Source organism: Ammospiza caudacuta, chromosome 18 (genome assembly GCF_027887145.1).
Source record: "Ammospiza caudacuta isolate bAmmCau1 chromosome 18, bAmmCau1.pri, whole genome shotgun sequence".
Lineage (NCBI taxonomy): Eukaryota > Metazoa > Chordata > Aves > Passeriformes > Passerellidae > Ammospiza > Ammospiza caudacuta.
The window spans coordinates 1,980,648-1,999,476 of record NC_080610.1 but is presented as its reverse complement, the minus strand read 5'-3'; the positions used below and the strand labels follow the sequence as shown (position 1 = coordinate 1,999,476).

Here is an 18,829-nt window from a genome sequence, read left to right as displayed (position 1 = left end):
TGATGTCCCTGTTCATTTTGCAGGCAAGACCCCCTAAAGGTAAGCCTAAGGCCACAGCTTAGGTACATCGGGAACGCTCCACCACGAACGCCCTTCCCTGCAGAGCCACCTGCAGGTAGATCCGATGGGGACACGGCTGCAGCCCTTGTGGAGGAGGGCAGTGCTGGCCCAGGTGGGCACTGCTGGGGTTGGAGCCTGCCTTCCCTGCAGAAGCACTGGCAGCAGCAGCAGCAGCTCTCGGCTCCTGGAGCACCAAGCCATGCCAGGGGCAGCTCCCAGCGCTGACAGCCGGGGCTGGGGCACAGCTGCCCACGGAGCTCCTCCAGAGGGTGCTGGGGAGCAGCTGCTCCTTCTCGGCACACGAGGCTTAAAGCATTTTGCATTTCTACATGTTCCAGTGATAATGGGCCTTGATTTCCCTTGAAAAACAGGGATGCAATGGAATAAAGCTGTTCTGGAAGTGGGAAGAGGTTTTGCTCTGTCTCTAGCCCCGAGGGACTGAAGGTTGTGGAGTGCTGCTCCTGCACCTCATGGCACCCTTCCAGCTGGGATGGCTTCGTGTAGGCCACCTGGATCCTCAGAAGCTCCCTGGGAAGCTCAGGGAGGGCTTAGGAGGCACGTTTTAAGTTCCAGCCCTGGGCTGGTACTTCCTAGGGGGTTGCAGTGGCTCCTGCACCCTGATTGCTGCCTCCTATCAGGGCTGATGCTCAGCAAGGACAGGCACAGCCCTGGGGTGAGCCGGAACATTTCAGAGGTGCTGACCCCTGCCTCCACTTTTCCCAGGCCGTGTTAGCTAGTGCAAGGCAGGGATGAGCTGGGCTGTGCCTGGGTGCTGTTCTGGGGCCTCCACAAAGCTCAGAAACAGTGTCTGTGGGTTTGAGCACTGTTTAATGCTCCTTGCCAGGACCAGCTGTGTGGGGTGGAGGGGTCATGCAGCATCAGCCCATCCCGGCTGCCTGTCCTCCTGTGCCCCCAGGCTCCAGCCGGGCCCTGCCACCCTCCTGGAACTGCCGCAGGTAGAACTGTGCCGCCAGCTGCTTGGTCATAGTCCTCAGCACCAGGAAGGCAGCCACGATCTCGAGGAGGAGGAAGGCCAGGAAAAAGCTGTGCAGGGGCACCTCCAGCGGTAGGTGGATGACCTGCCTGTCTGACAGCAGGAAGAGCAGGAGGGGCAGCTGGATCAGAAAGGAGAGGAGCAGGAACCCAGCCAGCTCAGGCACCTGCAGGATCAGAACCTGCTGAGATAGGGCAAGGAGGCAGTGGTGGCCCGGGGGGACCCTCTCTGCCCCTGGAGGCTCCTGCCTTAGCCTCTGCTGGCCTTGGAACCCGGGGACCAGGGATGTCCCTGCTCCATTGAGCTATGGTCAGATGCTGTCAAACCCCCCCGTGGAGGGACAGAGCAGGAGGGCAAATGGGTCCCCTTCATCCCCTCTCTCCAGGTCATGCCTTTACCCACGATTCTTTTCTAGGACAGCTCCAGGTAGACCTCCAGAGAAAGGACAGTGACGGGCACATGGCTCCTAAGCGAGGGGATATCCAGCTCCCCCAGCTGGGCTGGGCCAGGGCAGGCAGTGCTTACCTTCTCCTGGAGGTTCCCCAGGTAGCCCAGGTAGAGGCGGGAGCCCTCAGCCAGTGAGAGGATGAGGAAGGCTGTGACCAGCAGGAACTGATAGTGCCACGGCAGCAGGTGGTACTGTTATGGGGGCACAGCCTTGTCCAAGTCCAGCTGTCCGTGCCCAGCTTCCCTTTCCCTGTGCACCCTTCCCTGCTCTCCATGCCCAGCTCCCTGTGCCCTCCTCCCCATACCCAGCTCTCCATGCTCTGCCAGCTCTCACCATGCTGGTGCCCAGCTCTGCCTACTCTTCCCCCCCATATTGACCATTCCTGCCTGGAAAGTTCATGATTTCTATCTCTAGCAGAGATGACCAATCTTTTCTCCTGGGGGTCAGGGCATTTTGGGGATCCATTAATTCTGAAGAGGCTCCTCTGTCTCCTGCCCCCTTTGTCCCCCACCCATGCCTAGGGAGACATGGCAGGAGCAGCTCCCCCTATCCCTGCGTGCCCCATGGGATGGTACCTTCAGGTGCAGCATAATCCCCTCAGCCAGGCACCAGACTGGGAAGTAGTAGACATTGAAGTAGAGCATCACCTGGAGGGGCAGGCTGGACAGCACCTTGTGAGCTAGGCAGGACAGGCAGGGATGGGCAGGCTGCTCACCAGCCCCGGGGTCCCCCTGCCCAGAGGGACCCCCCTCACAGCTTGAGGGGAGCAACAGACCCTGGCTCCCACAAGCAGCTGTTTGCAGCAAATGTTCTTAGTTTTGCTCCCCTCCCTGGTGGGTGGGTTCAGGGACCCTTTGGGGCTTTGGTGTGTGCAGAGCAGGGCCATGGGGATGGACAGACAGCCCCTGTTCCCAAGCCCTCCCTGCAGAGCCCCGTGCCCATACCTGGCTGAGAGCTGGAGGCAGTGCCGCTGTCCCACGTCTTGTTGTTGATGAAGAGGGAGCCACTGAAGGCCACCAGGCCCCGGCGCAGGCTGGGGGGCAGCGGGGTGGGCACAGCCATGGGCTGTGAGCCCTGTGAGCAGCCGAGCCCTGCTCAGCCCAGCCCGGCTCAGCCCAGATTAGCCAGGAGGGAATCAGTGAGGTGACAGGCCAGGCTAATGCGCAGGGCCACGCGGCCATTGGTTCCCTGGGGACAGGGCAGCTGATCTGGAAGGGGGATCTGGGAAAGAATTCCCACCTTGGAACACCAAGCCCGTGCAGGAATCACAAGGTGGAGTTGCCAGGAAATCACAAGTCACAGAGCATCTCCCCTCAGCAGCATCTCCAGGGGGTGACAGCAGCTTGTACCTGTCACTGTGACTTGCAGCAACTGCACCCTCTCGCAGCAAGGCTCTATCAACACAAATACTGCTCAAAGAGCCCTGACAGATGAGGATGCCTCATGAGAGGATGGTACTCTTCACCTGAAATGCTTCTTCAAGGCCTCCAAGTTCATGGAGCAGTTACCCATCACTGTGAGTTTCTCAAGCCCCATCCAGGCTCAGGGGTGCTGGAGGGAAGTGGGGGATGATGTATTAGAGGGTGGCTGAGCCAGAGGTGAATGAGAGGAAAAGGTTCTTCAGGAACTTCAAGTTTGAAATCACAAAATTATCAAGGTGGGAAAACCCCTCTAAGATCATCACGTCAAATTATTATCCCAGCACTGCCAGGGTCACCACTAAACCATGTCCCCAGGTGCTACATCTACACATTTTTTTGAACGCTTCCAGGGATGAGGACTCCACTGCTGTCCTGGGAAGCCTGTATAAAAGCTGGACAAACCTTTTCATGAAAAAATATTCTCCAATATCCAACCTGAGCCTGCCCTGGCCCAGCTGAGGCCGTTCCCTCTGCTCCTGTCCCTGTTCCCTGGAGCACAGCCCGACCCCCCCGGCTGTCCCCTCCTGTCAGGAGCTGTGCAGAGCCACAAGGGCCCCCTGAGCCTCCTTTGCTCCAGGCTGAGCCCCTGCCCAGCTCCCTCAGCCTCTCCTGGGGCTTCAGCCCCTTCCCCAGCACTGTTGCTTTCTCTGGACACACTCTATAAGTGTCAGTCAGTTCTACCCAACAGATCTGGTCTCACCTCATGATCTTCAGCCTCCAACTCACCCCATAAGGTGCATCAGAGAAGCTGCTTCAAATAGTGGGAGCAAGTGCTATAAATGAGGTCCTTAAAGGGCCAGGAACTGTCAAGGAACACAAGAAACCAAAGAAAGAGATGATTCTTTTCCTGGATAAAGCTAAAGTGAAATTGCAGAGCTCACTGCCATATTCTGCCAAAACCAAACCATCAGGGATTGAAAGCATGGTTAGACCAGCATCTGACTAGCTGAAGTTGTAGGATCACAGAATGGTTTGGCTTGGAAGAGACCTGAAAGCTCATCTCATCCCACCCCTGCCATGGCAGGGACACCTTCCACTATCCCAGACTGCTCCCAGCCCCATCCAGCCTGGCCTTGGGCACTGCCAGGGATCCAGGGGCAGCCACAGCTGCTCTGGGCACCCTGTGCCAGGGCTGGCCCACCCTCACAGGGAAGAATTTCTTCACTATATCCCAGTTTCTTCCCAATGTTCCAACTTGCTCTTGTCCTGTCCCTCCATCCCTTGTCCCCAGTCCCTCTCCAGCTCTCCTGGAGCTCCTTCAGGCCCTGCAAGGGGCTCAGAGCTCTCCCTGGAGCCTTCTCCTCTCCAGGTGAGCACCCCCAGCTCTCCCAGCCTGGCTCCAGCCTTCAGAGGATCTCTGTGGCCTCCTCTGAACTTGTTCCAGCAGCTCCAGGTCCTTCCTGTGCTGGGACCCTAGAGCTGGATGCAGTTCTCCAGATGGGGTCTCAGCTGCATGGGGCAGAGGCAAAGCCCTAGCTGTCCCCCAGGTCCTGCCAGCACACAAGTGAGACATGGGCAGGGTGACAGACACGGCCCCAGAATCTGAGGAGCAGAAGCTGGTGGAGAGCTCAGGATCTGGGGGCATTGGGTCTGCATGGGCAGGCAAGGTGAGCAACTGAGATTATACCTGGGCAGTCTGGTGGAGGTAATGACACGGGGCATGTGCCCCAGCTGGGCTCTCATTCCTCATGGGAACAGGCAGTTTATTAAGAAGAGATGGAAACTTTCTGTCCTGGCATTAGAGATTGCAAGACAGGCCTGGAAAGGTGGCAGAGAACACAACCCAGGCTTGCCCAGCTCCAGGACAGACTCACCACCAGGCAGCATTTGCCAAGGCACTGGATAAGGAGTCCCAGGTTCAACACCACCCCACACCTGTGCAGAGGAGCAATCCCCATCTGAGCCAGCCCTGTCCATGACCTGACACACGTCCCAAGGAAAGCTACAGTGGTGACTGGGATTTCTTGAGTCATGGGTGATATTACCAGCCCTGGTTGAAACAACTCCTCCGTAAAAAGCAGGGACTGGGACTTGTTACCCCCACTGCAGCTGTGGGCTGGGACAGAAGGTCCTTCCTCAGCCCCTGAATGGTCTTCAGCCCTGTGAACATGGCAGTGATGCCCATTTTATGCAACTCATGCCCAATACTGGATGAGGCCCCATCAGAGGCAAAGGAGGTCAAAAAGCATTTTCCTGAAAAACAAAGTGCTCTGCCACTGTGTCCCCAGTGTAGCAAAGTTGTGCTGGGGGAGTTGCCAGTCTCACCCAGCATGGAGAATATGACAGAGAACTTGAGGAAAACACACAGCTGAAGGGAATGCCACCCTGTGGTGCCCGAGTCCCCTGGCACTCCAGCTGGGTCCCCTGGGGAACTACCAAAGCTGAGTCCAACTATCTCACCAGCAGGACACAGGATACAGAGCCAGATCTTTATGGGTAGTGGGCAGAGCTGAGGCAGCACCTGGGCAGCTGCCTCCACCTGGGCAGTGCCCCCACCCTAGGCCATCCTGGAAGAGCCCTGCCTGGGGCACCAAGATCTGAGCAGCTCCAGCCACCCCTGCCCTTGGAGGAGGACCTGTGGACAGGAATACTGACATTTGTCTTTCAGAGCCTGAGGTGAGATTTGCAAGTTCCCATCGCTTTGTGGATCCAGCAGACACACAATGGTCCCTGTTCATTGCAGGATGTGTGCTGGAGAGTGCACATGCTGGTACCACCCCTCCTGGTCATTCCATCTGGGAAAAGCTCTGCAGTGAAACCAGGAGAGACCAACCAGAGATGTGACAGACACTGGGGCATTTCTACCCAGCCAAGATCTGAAATACTGGAAATATAGGTGAGCTGGACACAGGTGGGAAGTCTCCAGAGAAGAGGTTGTTGAACAACCTGGCCAACATGCAGAGGTGACCCAACGTCTTGGAAAGAATCAGAAATGACCCAGACCCCAAGAATAGTATTGCTTTAATTCACAGGGGGTGAATCAAATTAAAAATATAAATCCTCTTGTTTGGGACTCAGGGTAAAACACTGCTGGGGAAGGAGTTGCCCCCAGAACAAAGCACTGGAGTCTCTCCTAGGGGGACTCTCAACCCCCACTCTGCTGGGCTGATGGACTCTGGACTGTGGCTGGCCAGGTCCACTCCTGAGCTGGAGACATGGCTCTTCTTCAGCATGGGGCCAGAAACAGGACAGCAGAGTACGAGCATGGTGGGCTATGCAGGATTGTCTACACTGGACATGTGCCAGAGAATGGACAGCCAGAAATGCTCCCCCAGCTACTTTTCCTCGAATAACACCTCAGCAACAGCACTGATCCCATGAGAGCATTAAGGAGAGATATCTCAAGGCTGGCTGGAAGGGTGGCCACCCAGCCCAGGGCTGCAGCTGAGCCATCACAGCTCTCAAGTACCCCTGCAATGCACTCCGGCAATGGGCCCGAGAGCTGCCAGTGCCCCAGCCCAGACCAAGCCCCAGGAGACAGGGAACGAATCCCAGTCCCTTGGCTGCTCCAGTACAGGAGATTCTGGCATGGGGACTGATGAGCTCCAGAGCCCTTAGCATGGACAGAGACCCACCTCTACTGGTGGGGCTGCACAGGACCAGCCTGGACAACACAAGCACCAGCTGCACAGAGATCACCCAGTGTAATCTCCTGGCCCACCCAGATGCCCCCGGGGGTGGGTGGGCACAGGGAGAGCTGTGGCAAAAGCGGCAGCCGTGCAGGCAAGGAGCGGATGTCAGGCTCCGCAGGGATGCGCGCTGGAGCTCTGCTGGGAGCAAAGAGAACTTGGAAAGGAGCATCATGCATGAAAGCACAGGAGCAACCAAAGGCACTCGTGCTGCTTATGGGAGTGAGGGACATGCGTGGGGCACACCCGCCTGGGGACCCTCAGCCCTATGGCAGCATCCAGAGCCGTATGGCGCCCATGCCCACTGCCACTGCCAGTGCCAAGCCTCACGCTCTCTGCGGGCTGCTTTTCCAGCATTCCACAGCAACTGCAACAGCAGAGCCCCATCCCCAGCCCAGCAGGCACAGGGGCAGAGGAGCTGTGTGAGATCCTCCTGGAAGACTTGAAGGCAGGTTCATCAAGGTCTCAAAGGGAAATGGCTGAGCCATGGGGTTCCCACCAGGCCATGGAGCTGCTGTCCCATCTCCCCACAGCGAGTGCAGCATCAGGAGAGTTCAGCCATCCGTGGCTTTAGGTGCCCTTCCCTGTTAGCCACGACATGTCTCCAGTTCTAAAAGAGAGCAAAACAACAACGCTGTGAGGGATTTCTCAACGTGCACAGGCAAATGCTCTTGGTGTGCCTTGGCTCTAGTCCAGTACTTGGTGTCCATCCCAGCAATCAGCTGCCTCCTCTGCCCTCACATATGTCACTAAACTGTCCAAAAAGTCACCTGCAGGTCCTCAATTCTGTGTAAAACTGAGTTCAAACATTTTACTTATTTATACTTAAAAGCTGCCCTTCAGCTGGAAGTCCATGGAAAGCTGCCAAACCGCAGCCAAGCAAGGTGCCAGCCAACAGGATCTGTGCCGCATGTGGCTCCTGGCAGCCCCAGCCCTATCACCCAGCATTGCCCCACATGTGAGGGGGATGCAAAATGAGGACACCCGCCCCATAACCAGTGTCTCCACATGGGAATTAGGGATATGGCCCAGTCATGGGGGTAGCTGTCCCTCCTGCCAGCCCCTCACATCCAGCACACTCAGGACCCCAAACCGAACGTACTTGCCGTGACGAACAAACAGCCTGAAGTTGTGAAAGCAGCAGGAGACAAGGAGAGAGAAGATATTCAGGTTTAATCTGCCTTCCTCGAGCCCCTGAGCCCCACCACAGTCCCAGCAGCTCCTCCCCACCCCCAGGATAGCCACAAGATGCCACCTCCCTCCCAGTCACAAAGTGGGACACCAGCAACCATTTCCCGATGAGCCGGGGTGATGGCACAAGAAATTCTTCCCTTTGAGGGTGGTGAGACCATGGCACAGACTGCCCAGAGAATCTCTGGCCCCATCCTTGGAAGTGTCCAAGGCCAAGGTGGATGGGGCTTGGAGCAATCTGGGATAGTGAGAGGGAAGGGTGCAGGGCGTGGAATTGGATGGGCTTTAAGGTCCCTTCCAACCCAAACTATTCTGTCATTTTATGAACCCTGTCTCAGCTGAGGGGGCCCACGACATGCTCCCCATCCCAGGGATGCCCAGGGAGTCTGAGACACAAAGCTTCCTGGGGGTTGGGAGTGCTCCTCTCCCTGAGCTTTTGAAAATATCTGGTTTTATTCCAGATGTGGAAACACCCCTGGAACAGGGACCCCCATTTCCTCAGCAGCTCTGATTCCCACTCTAAAGGCCTCTTCCCAGCTGTTATCACCTCCCTGGAATTTGCCTTCCAGCACCCACCCTCAGCACAAAGCTATGCTCTTTCTTCTGCATGGTCTAAAAAACACAGTGAAGGGAGAAAAATGTCCTTTGCCTATGAGGTCCCCTCCAAGGAATTGGAGCTGAGACAGCACAGGCCGGCATACTGGCTCCATCAGCTCTTTGGGCTGGGTTGTGCATAGGGGGCTATGCACAGGCCACACACCCAGTCCCTCTCTGCTGGTCTCCTTGACTGACTGGGTGCCCAGGTGCACCCCAACATCCAGCACTGCTTCCTTGATGATGTGCCAGTGCCGAAAGGCAGAGAGTATTCCCATCCCATCCTGTCTGTGCAAGGATTTGGGTCCTGGTGTTTAAGACAAACCCCATGTGTGGGGGATGCCAGACCTGGAGGCAGCTGGGAGGTAGCACAGGGGGGATGGAGGAAGCAGAACAGGAAGGGAGATGCAAGAGGGGCATGGAGACGGATCAGTGTGAAAGGTTCAGCTCTGCCCAGCACCCCATGGCCGTGCTTAGCCTCTGCCCTGGCACTGCCACTTCCCACTGCCTGTCTACTTACTCCACATCACGCTTCCGGATGGTCCTGCCCGCAGCCAGGACCTCGGCCACCTTGGACACGATTGGGTCGTAGTTCATGCTGGCCACAGCCACCACCTCGTCACTCCTGGGGCCGGGCAGAGCAGAGCAGTTAGGGCAGCCTGGATGGGCACAGTCCCACCACCCAAAACCCACCACGATGGAGAGAAGAGGGAGGCAAAGAGGAGCACCCGCTCCAGAGCCAGGCCTGACCCCAAGGTATGAGCACCACAGGGACTGGAAAAAGGTGGCTGGAACAAGGATCAGGAGAGGGTATAGAGTGGCACAGCAGGCCCCACTGGTCCTACCAATGTTGACAATGATGTCATGAGCATCACCAGGGTGCCTGGGTGATGGACACAGGTCTGCCACTCTGGCATCCGTGGGAAATCACCACCAAAGGTAGATCTGATGGTGGATAAAAACCTGGACAACATGAAGGATGCCCAGCTGTGATCCCTGCGCTGCTGCCCTGTGCTGAGGGAGTGGAGAGGCAGGTGGTCAGGATTTCCCTGTGGAACAGTCAGTTGGGATGCTCCACATCCCCTTCCTGATCCCTACCTGTGAACAGGCAGAGTGCCCCGCTCGGAGCTGCTCCACAGGCACTGGCACAGCTGGGGTGCCCAAGCCCTGGGTCCCACAGCCCCAGCAAGGACATCCCCCTGTATATGGGATGTCCAGGTTGGCTGACTGTTCCCCTAGCAGGATCCCAATGCAGCCTCAAAGGCTGAGAGGAAAACAAATGAAGGAGAAGGAAGAGGATGTAAAACTGCTGGAGGAGCTTTGGCTAAAGGTCACAGGCAAATAAGAAGGGCGGTTCTTATGTGGAGTTTGCCGAGGTCAATCCAAGTTAAACCTTCAAAGCCTGACCATGAAGAGATAACTGAATGCACAATGTGAGATCAGGGAAGATGTGTGGGTAAGATGTTAAACTCTGGTGATATTGTTGAATAAACTGAAAAATAGAAGCACCCACTAAACCAAGATCTGCTCTTGAATCAACTGCCAAAGAGCTCTGGAATCAACAGAGCAAAGATCAGCTCGGGTGGGGAGGGATATATGCCTAATTTCCAGGACAAGGAGAGCAAAAGCCATGTTTCAGAGGACACTTCAGCCCTGTGCAGCCACAAAAGTTAATGCTATCTCTCACATCTGTCTACAAAGCCATGGGGCAGCTCCATCACAGACTGTTTCAAAAAACTCCCATTCCTAAGTAAGCTCATAGCAAATAAAGGAGAGCAGTTTCCTGAGCAGAGCTGGGAAACACCAAGTGGTTGGAGAGACCTACCCATCAAAACCAGGGGGAGATGTGCTGTTCCAAGCAATGAATAACCAAGGTGTGCAAGGGAACCAGAAGATGTACTACCACCAGCTGCCCACTGGCTCACCCCCAAACCCCAAAGGGGCCAGCCAGGAAGGTGGATGCAGCCCAGACATTTCTGTCAGCAGGACACAGGGTAGCTGCTCCTTTTGCAAAACAGTTCATGGTGAGCTGGAGCACCCTGCATCAGCAGCAGCTTTTGAACGCTTTGTCAGACAGATGGGGGAAGCCAGGAAGAATCCCTATTTTTCAAAAGGTTTTCAAAGGTAACAAGAATTCCCATCCTAAACCTGGGATTTGTAGCAATCAGAAATCTTTGTGAAGACATAGGGAAGAGGGAAGCACAGTGAATGTATCTACATGGTCTTCCCTTCTTATGCAGCGTCGAACATAACAGAGGTGGGGAACCGTGAAGAAGACAACCACAGCAATTCTAGCAATTCCCTGGTCTCCAAGATCTTAGGGGCAGGAGGACATCAGTCTGTTGTCAAGGCAGTGTGCCACGGGGACATTTGCAGAGTGCTGTCCCCTACACCTCCCAGCACAGGGCCTTTTATTGGCCTCTACACAGCTCTGAGAAAAATGCTTTCCTCCTCAAACTCTGGGGCAGAAGAAGCCTTATTGTGAAAGCCAATACTGAGGACAAGCTGTAGGAGCGGGAACCACCAGTGGTTCCTGCAACAACTAAGGAGGACCAGGGGGAGAAGAGTTCAAACACGGGGTGGGCACAGCAGAAGGAAGCAGGAGGAAATGGTCAGCTTGGGACTGTCCTCTGTCCAAGAGCATTAGCACCAACTAGAAGAACCACCACCAAAAAAGAAAAGAGAAAGAAATGCTCCAGCAGCCTCTCACAGAGAGAGAGCCAAGCAGGGGGGGGGCACACTGGCTGACCCCCACCAGCCAGTGCTTCCCAGTACCTCCGGCTCTCAGCATGGAATGCCGTCCTGGTACCCACACGCCAGCTCCGGGAGACCCTCCTGGGTGGCAGAACAACACAGCCTCAGCAGGGACCTCCAGGTCTGCCCAGCAAGCCCAGGTCCCCTGGCAGCCCCTGTCCCTTGCAGCCACCATGGCACACAGAGCAGGGATTATGCACCTTGTTCAGGGCATTCCCTCTGAACAGCCTCCTCAGATGTTTCATTAAAGCAACCTGATGTTTCCTTTCAAATTAAGGTTGGCATGAAGAGGTAAAAGGCTCTCATGTGAAAAGACTGCAAGAGGGGAACATCCCCACAGCAGCTCTCCCCAGCACAGGTGGTGCCTTGGCACGAACCCGCCCCTTTAGGCAATTTTGACCAAGGTTCCAGCACACTCTGAGCTGTATCCAGTGTGCAAAGGTCCCTGGGTGCCAGCTGGAGCCCCATCCCTGCAGCAGGTGTTTACCCAAGGTGTGCAGGTACCAGGGAGAGGAGGGTGAGCACTGGGGATCCTCAGGGTGATGCAGTGAGCCCCACACCAAGCCCAATGCACACATCCAACCACCAGGCTCCGTTCTGAGAGACACGGGCAAGTGAGCCACCCTCAGGGAGGGACAAGGCATGGGGTACATTGGAGATGGGACAGAGGGACAGGGAGATGATGTCAGCAGAGCCCTGTCTGAGATGATGACAGCTGGCTCCTGTCCTGAGCTCCCTCCTGATCCCTCCCTGGATGCTGCTGCCAAGTGTTTGACAGCTGAGCTGGGCAGCTCTTTGCTTCCCTGGTTTCCCTCTCCCTATCCTTAACATCAGAAAGCACTTAGAGAAACCCCTTTGGCTCCAGCATGAGGATGTTCTGTGGCCACTGGTTTCAGACTGGGATGGACAAAGGAAACAGAAGAATAAACAGCAGCAAATATTTTTGGGATAAATTCATGGTGCAGTGACTTTCCAGTCTAAACAGCCAGCATGGCTCCAGAACAGCTGAGGCAACACATCCCAGCTGCAACACATCTCAAGAATGCGCTCCCAGGGAGGGTCCCAACCTGGGGGGGAGCTGGGTTTCACTACAGATATAACAAAGCTCCCAAGTTCCTTGAAACCTTCACAGCTTGTGATAGACAGAAGAGTTTTTTGAGCTCAATTTGTCAAACCAGAAGCAGAAACAGTGATGCTTGAGCACTCTGTCCAGCACTGGTCACAAATCATTAAGATGGTGATTAGATGGGAAGGAAATATTTGATAGGAATTGCCAGTAGAAGCTGTCATCTGCTCTCAGAGATTATGAGACCAAAGGGCAGAGACACCAGGCCCAAAGACCACTTTAACTTGTTGTACAATCAGAACATCATTTCTCCAGGGTCTTGTATAAGTGTTCCACAAACTCATTGTGCAGAGGTGAACAAAACTGACTGACAGAAGCTCTGGGAAAACTATTTTCCAGCCTAGCAATCTCAGATGAATGCCTGTGTAGGAATATGGACAAGAAAAACACTTACTTGGTATAAAATGCCACAAACTTCAGTTCATCTAGATCTCCCTGAATGACAACGTCATCGAATCCTTCCCCATGACCTGGAAGGCAAAGAAGAAGTCAAATCAACAGCAATTCCTCCAGATCCAGCTCTAAGACAAGGTGTTTCATTCCAGCACTACATGGAGAATGTGCTGCAGTGACCAAGATACCAGCACCAGGAGATGCAGGTACCAAAAACCACAGAATCACAGGAGAGTTTTGGGTTGGAAGAGGCCTTGAAAAACACCTTGTTCCCACCCTCTGCATGGGCAGGGACACCTTCCACTGTCCCAGGTTGCTCCAAGCTCTGTCCAACCTGGCCTTAAACACTTCCACAGATGGGGCAGCCACAGCTTCTCTGGGCAACGTGTGCCAGGGCTTCATCACCCTCACAGGGAAGAATTACTTGCCAATATCTAATTTAAGTGAATCCTCCATGCTGTTTAGAGAAGTGCACTTCATGGCAGATGGGTTTCAGAGGAGACTCTGAACCTCTTCAGAAGCCAGGCAGGGAAGCAGCCCTGTGGCAGAGGTCGGTGGGGAGGGTTCACAGTGAAGGAGGTGACCCTGGCTTCTCTGTCCCAGGGCATCTCCAGCAGCACAAACCCTCAGCAGCCCCAGGGAGCCCCTTACCCGCGTATCGGATGCTCTTGCCAAACATGGCTGTCCACAGGTACGGGACAGTGCTGATCTCCGTGCCGTGGGCCAGCATGTTCAGCGCGGCGATGCGGCCTGCAAGAGAGCACAGGATGGGGGAACTGCCACCCCAGGGCAAGCTCCAGGCTCTGCACTCAGGCCACAGCATCAACACCAGCAGTCACAGAGTACAGGGAGACAAAAAACTGCTGCTGAGAAAACCCACACAGCAACCAAGACAAAGCAGGAAGCACACAAGGATGGGCTCAGACTCCTTCCCATGGTGCATCTCCTCCTTGTCACCTCCACTGCCATGAGCCACGTACCCATGAGACTCTTTCCCCCCAGCTTGTGCAATAGTGACAGGGTTGAGAGTGTGCTGAGCTCCTACCCAGATGGGGATGGGACGGACAAACCCTTGGAGGGCAGGGAGACCGCTGGGGTACGGTCCTTGCTGCAGAAGCATATCTGGACATGGGAGAGGTGTCCAAAGGCTGACTTTGGAACTGTGGTTCTGAAACCTCTCTGTGAGACTGTGGCCATGAGGGCAGTCCATCACACCAGGGGTTCCAGGCTGACGAGAGGCGAGAAGGGCTGGAGCTCTGCTGAGCACTCCCAGGCCAGCCTGGCAGTGTGGGAAGCCCAGCTGGGAACCTGAGCCCAGCCTGGCATTAGGATGTGAGCTCCCAAGTGTCCTGGGGCAAGGAATAGAGCAGGCTCCTGCAGCAGTGCCAGGGAGCAAAGGGAATATGGGAAAGAAAGCCTGTCCCTGGGCTCCTCTGTGCTGGCGATGAGGCATTGTTAGGCAAAGCTTGGCAAGAATGCTGACACATGAAGGCATAAGATACACATGCTTCAAAATGTCCAATACAACCACCCAGTCTCTCTGCTGGCCACTGTCTCATTCTTGCCCTGGAGGGTTTGGAAATTTCCTGAGAATCTGGAAAAGGCTCTTTTCTGCAAAGTACCTACCATGCATGTGGGCCATCTGCCAGTGGGGGACATTCACCTTCTTGTTATTCCTCAAGGCCAATGGAAATGTGACAGCATCTCCAGCAGCAAAGACCCCTGGGATGTTGGTCTGCATCATCTGCAGGGGAGAACAGAGGTGGCATGAGTGGGGTTGGCACCCTACAGAAACTCCACAGCTGGAGCAGTCCAGAGCCGCCACAGTCCTCAGAACACAGGGAAAATCTCTGCTTGGCTGTGGGACCCCCATGGGAGATTTCACTCAGCCTTCTTCGCTTTCAAATGAGAACGCACATGCAGGGACCTACAGTATCCCTCAGTGGGTTATCCAATAAAAAGACACATGGACTGGTGTCCTGGAGCCTCTCTCAGAAGTCTGGGGCTCATTGGTGTTGGCTGATAGAGCACAGCTAATTGCAGGGATGAGCACTGCATGGCACTGAGCCCCAGGCTCCCGACATGCTCCTTTGCCCAAGGCACCAACACCCACCGGCTCCAACATTGCTCCTCCCATCACAGTCCCTGGTGGTGGGGAGAAAGGATGAGATCCTTTAGGATCCTTGAAAAGATGTATCTATCTCAATTTTTTCCCCTCTAAATATCCATACCACTCCAGGACAGCTCAGAGCCAGACCCAAGCCAGAGCATCGAGGTCTGGGGTTTGCACAGCCCCTTGCACAGGGGGTTCCCAGGCACTCCTGGTGATGCTTCCAGAATTTCGCCATGTCACAGAATATCCTGAGATGAAGGCAACCACCAGGGTCATTGAGTTCAATTCCTGGCTCAGCACAGGCGAACCCAAAGAATTTAAAAATTCCAATTCTGCCAATCTTGGCAGATAAAAAGCCATGAAAAGCCCCTGTGGCAGCAATTTGGAGCCCCAGGGAAGCTCAAGATCAAAAGAGCTGACCCAGCTCCTCCTGCCCTCCCTCCCACAGGGGCTGCCCCTGGGCTCACCTTGTTGACCACGATGAAGCCCTTGGAGTCGATGTTGATGCCGCTCTGCTTGAGGAAGCCTGTCGCTGGGACTGCACCTGGGGGAAGCCAAAGGCTGCTGCTGCAGCGTCCAGTGCTCCACAGCCCTGGGGCTGATCCTGAGGCCTTTCCTCATGCCAGGACTGGGGGGCTGCCCCCAGGGACAGGCAGCAGCTGCTCTGGGAGTGTGGAGCAGGGCCAGGCACCCTACAGAGCCCCCACTGCCTCTGGCCCCTCAGGATCCCTGTCCTGCCCAAGCCATCACTGTAGCCTGTCCACCGCCCTTTTCTAGTGCTAAGGGATGATTTTCAATTTCATTCTCTTTTATAGATAGTTTGAAAAATATTGTATTTAAAAGGGAACCTTTCAGCTTCCAGCCAGGGCTCTACAGCCTCCCCCCAGTCTGTGCATTTCTTTCACCTTCCTTCTCCTTTTTTAATTTTTCTTTTTTTTTATCTCTAACCTCTTCACAAATCAGAGTAGTCAATAAAACAACAAAACCAGAATTAAATCAATTCTGTGATTCTTCCAGTCCACAGCATTTTGAAGAGGGAAGGAAAGGGAATTTCCCCACCACCACCATGAAGTGTAAAGGAGAAATATATCATATTCTTTGGGATATTTTCTTTAATTTTATAGTATAGGATACATTTTTGATTGCTGTCAGCAGCAATTAAAAATATATCATATTCAAAATATATCATATATAGAAATATATCATATTCTTTGGGATATTTTCTTTTATTTTATAGTATAGGATACATTTTTGATTGCTGTCAGCAGCAATTAAAAAAACACACATTAAAAATTCATTTTGGGGAAGATTTAATAAAAAACAGTTTGAGAGGATGAAACTGCTTTAAATGTTTTTTTTTTTTTTCTAGAAAAAAAATGGATTACTTCTGAAATATATTTTCAGTTGCATTTTGTTGTGGGGGCTCTAGAAATGCCTTTTTTAGACATGCAGACTCATGTGTGGTAGTCCAGCAGGACTAGCAGAACACTGCCAGCCCCCCCATGCCACTCAGCCCCAGTGATCTTCTGCTGCCACGTCCCCTGCAATTCTTTCCTGCCCCCCCTCCGTGCTCTGCCCCACACAGCCCTTACCAACACCCACGACACAGACGTCGGCACGCAGCACCTTGCCACTCTTCAGCACAACCTCCTTCAGCTGCAGGAGACACAAGGGGCAGGGGGCACATCAGAGCTATTTTAGGGACAAAACCCCTCTGTAGCAGCAGGAAGCCAAGCTGGCAGCTCACCTCATTTGTGAAATGCAAATTGACCATAATTCCTTAGAAAAGCAGCAGGAGGTGAGTGGGATCAATGGGGTCACCCCACACACCACACTGGCATACATTTGCTCCTGGGGGCCAAATCCAGGAATATGAATTTCAAGGGATAGGAAAGAGGGGAGAGCAGAACTAGGGAAGGGAATGGCAGCTCTGGGGGATGCCACAGCAGTGCCCCCAGGGAGCCCCTGCCCACCACTTACCTTCCCCTCCTGCTCCCGCAGCTCCGACACCTCTGTCTGCATGTAGAACTTCACCCTGTTGTTCTCAAACATCTGGACGGGGGACAAGGGACAGAGCAGGGGACATCAGGGCCCTGAACCACCCTGGTCCTGATGTCCTGCTGCCCCCTACACTGCCTTGCCCACCTTGCAGGCTTGTCTCAACCTGCACTGCTAAGGAGGTCAGCATCCCCACATTCCCAACGTGGCTCTAGAGGTGTTCCATAGCACATGGACCATGACAGGGAAACACAGTCCATTCTCACTGACTGCTGCCATCACAGCTTTGTCAATAAATGTGAAGTAAATTAATTAGTGCAATAAGTGAAACAAGCAAAATCTGCTCTGTTACCAACCCCCGCCAGATGGGAAAGCAAGGTCACCTTCATGACAGCACGGCCAACCCTCTCCCCAAAGAACTTCTTGAAGGGGACATGCTCCAGCTCCACCAGGGACACCGAGTGGGCCCTGTCTGCGAGGTAGGCGGCCACCTCCATCCCTGGGGAAGAGAAGCAGGTCCAAAGAGCCATGTTAGTCCAGGCAGCACTGCCCTGTGTCCCTGGCTGCAGACGAGGAGCAGCCTCACCTGCTCCAAATGGGGAGGCTGGAGCTGCACTCCTGGGAGAACTGGGGAGCCACCAGGCCTGATCACACCAGGGCTCACACCAATTCAGGTGTTCTTGGGTGCAGGTTTTAAAGACCAAAGGGAGGAACTAGCCAGGAAATTCCAAAGTGCCCTGGGCAAAACATGGAACAAGGACCTCAGCCAAGGGAAACCTTCCTCCTACGGCTGGGACAACCTCAGCTATGGCCTGAAAACTGCTCTTGGGAGTAGCTGTTTTCTCCCATCAGAATGGTAGAATATTGGTGCTGGGAATTGCATGGGAACCTCCACCAAGACATCTTCTGTTTGTGAGGGTTTTTTGGAAATAAATCTTTTTGATGACCTGCAGTTTGCAATTGGCCCCCCATAGCACATGCTTTTCTGTAGATCATATTGATTCAACCATGAAAACAAGTTTATCTTTTATGAAGGAAGAAAAACAAATCATTAATATCTTATAATAAATTTCCTGACTAATAACCATTTATGTTTAAGGCTTGCAGGACCCACTCTTATTTTGTTAGGACCCACAATAGTTTTGTTGGAACCATATCAAGCAAAAAGAAGAATCATCACAGAAACAAGACTTTTCCTGTGCATTTTAAAAATTTACCACACTACTGAAATATAAAAGAGAAAAATCCCACAGGCTCCCATCCACCAACAAGCCTCTCCTGACTGAAGCCAACTCTAGACATACCAGATTTGGACCCACATGAGCACCAGTACTTGTCTTGCCATGTACTTTTCAGACTGGGACAGCAATAGCTATGCCCATGCCAGCTCAGTCTCTTTGAAAAATCAATTTCTCTGGCATGGAGATGTCCTTACACCCACCTGGGGCTGGAGGTTGGACTACCCCAGATCCAATTTCATGGGAGTGTTACCTCTACGTGGGCAGTGACAAACTGGGCAAAGGACTTTCCCCATCTGCAGGCAGAGGTGGAGAGCTGGGACAGGGCCACGGGCCAGGCCAGCACTCACCCAGGAAGGATGCTCCCACGATCACAACATTCTTGCTCGTGGCCAGCTTCACCACACGATTGGCATCTTCAGGCGTCCGGATGTTGAAAACGTTTTCCATCTCCTTACCTTTGCAGCTGAGAGTTTTGGGCCTGGAAAACACTGAGGGTGATACAGCTGCTTTTCTCAACTCTGTATGGTTCAGTGCCCAGTCAGGACTGCAGACACTCCTCCCGGGGCTCCAAGAACATTCCCAAATTTCCTTTTTTCACCTTTCTCTGGGCTGGAGACATTACATGGAAAAACCCAGATGCTGGTGGCCAGTGGTGGAGCAGGGGATGCTGAGCAGCCACCCCAGACCCCATCATGGACTGGTGTACCCACAGGTCCAGGGGAGCTCCTGGCTGGGGTAGTGCAGCCAGCACAGGATAGGCATTGCTTTACAAGCCTATGCTCAATTATTGGCATGTCACAAATTTTTTAGAAACTTAATGGGACACAGAAAACTCACTCTGGCCTCCAGTAGTACTTTGGAGCCAGA

The 18,829-nt window shown here is 54.0% G+C and overlaps 2 protein-coding genes across 6 annotated transcripts in view; both read right to left on the bottom strand.

Annotated features, from left to right (window-relative positions):
* Positions 1-938: 938 nt before the first annotated feature.
* LOC131565588 (transmembrane protein 17B-like) lies at positions 939-2,564 on the bottom strand. The gene is made up of 4 exons (XM_058816550.1): positions 2,447-2,564; positions 2,078-2,181; positions 1,580-1,693; positions 939-1,220 (listed from the first exon to the last, which is right to left on the bottom strand). Exons 1-4 carry the CDS (start codon positions 2,562-2,564, stop codon positions 939-941), a joined length of 618 nt encoding a protein of 205 aa, XP_058672533.1.
* Positions 2,565-6,914: 4,350 nt separating this feature from the next.
* Positions 6,915-18,829, bottom strand: part of AIFM3 (apoptosis inducing factor mitochondria associated 3) — a 64,860-nt gene continuing 52,945 nt past the window's right edge. For 2 of the 5 annotated variants that reach the window (XM_058816542.1, XM_058816545.1), the window contains exons 10-20: positions 18,310-18,440; positions 17,105-17,220; positions 16,704-16,775; positions 16,316-16,379; positions 15,191-15,267; positions 14,237-14,354; positions 13,262-13,360; positions 12,612-12,687; positions 8,858-8,962; positions 7,655-7,675; positions 6,915-7,162 (exon numbers count right to left, since the gene is read on the bottom strand). In XM_058816542.1, coding sequence (XP_058672525.1) covers positions 7,123-7,162; positions 7,655-7,675; positions 8,858-8,962; positions 12,612-12,687; positions 13,262-13,360; positions 14,237-14,354; positions 15,191-15,267; positions 16,316-16,379; positions 16,704-16,775; positions 17,105-17,220; positions 18,310-18,440 — 919 coding nt within the window. In that variant the 3' untranslated portion in view covers positions 6,915-7,122. Of the gene's footprint in view, positions 7,163-7,584; positions 7,676-8,857; positions 8,963-12,611; positions 12,688-13,261; positions 13,361-14,236; positions 14,355-15,190; positions 15,268-16,315; positions 16,380-16,703; positions 16,776-17,104; positions 17,221-18,309; positions 18,441-18,829 lie in introns of those variants that run through there. The other 3 variants (XM_058816543.1, XM_058816546.1, XM_058816544.1) reach the window with 2 other exon arrangements.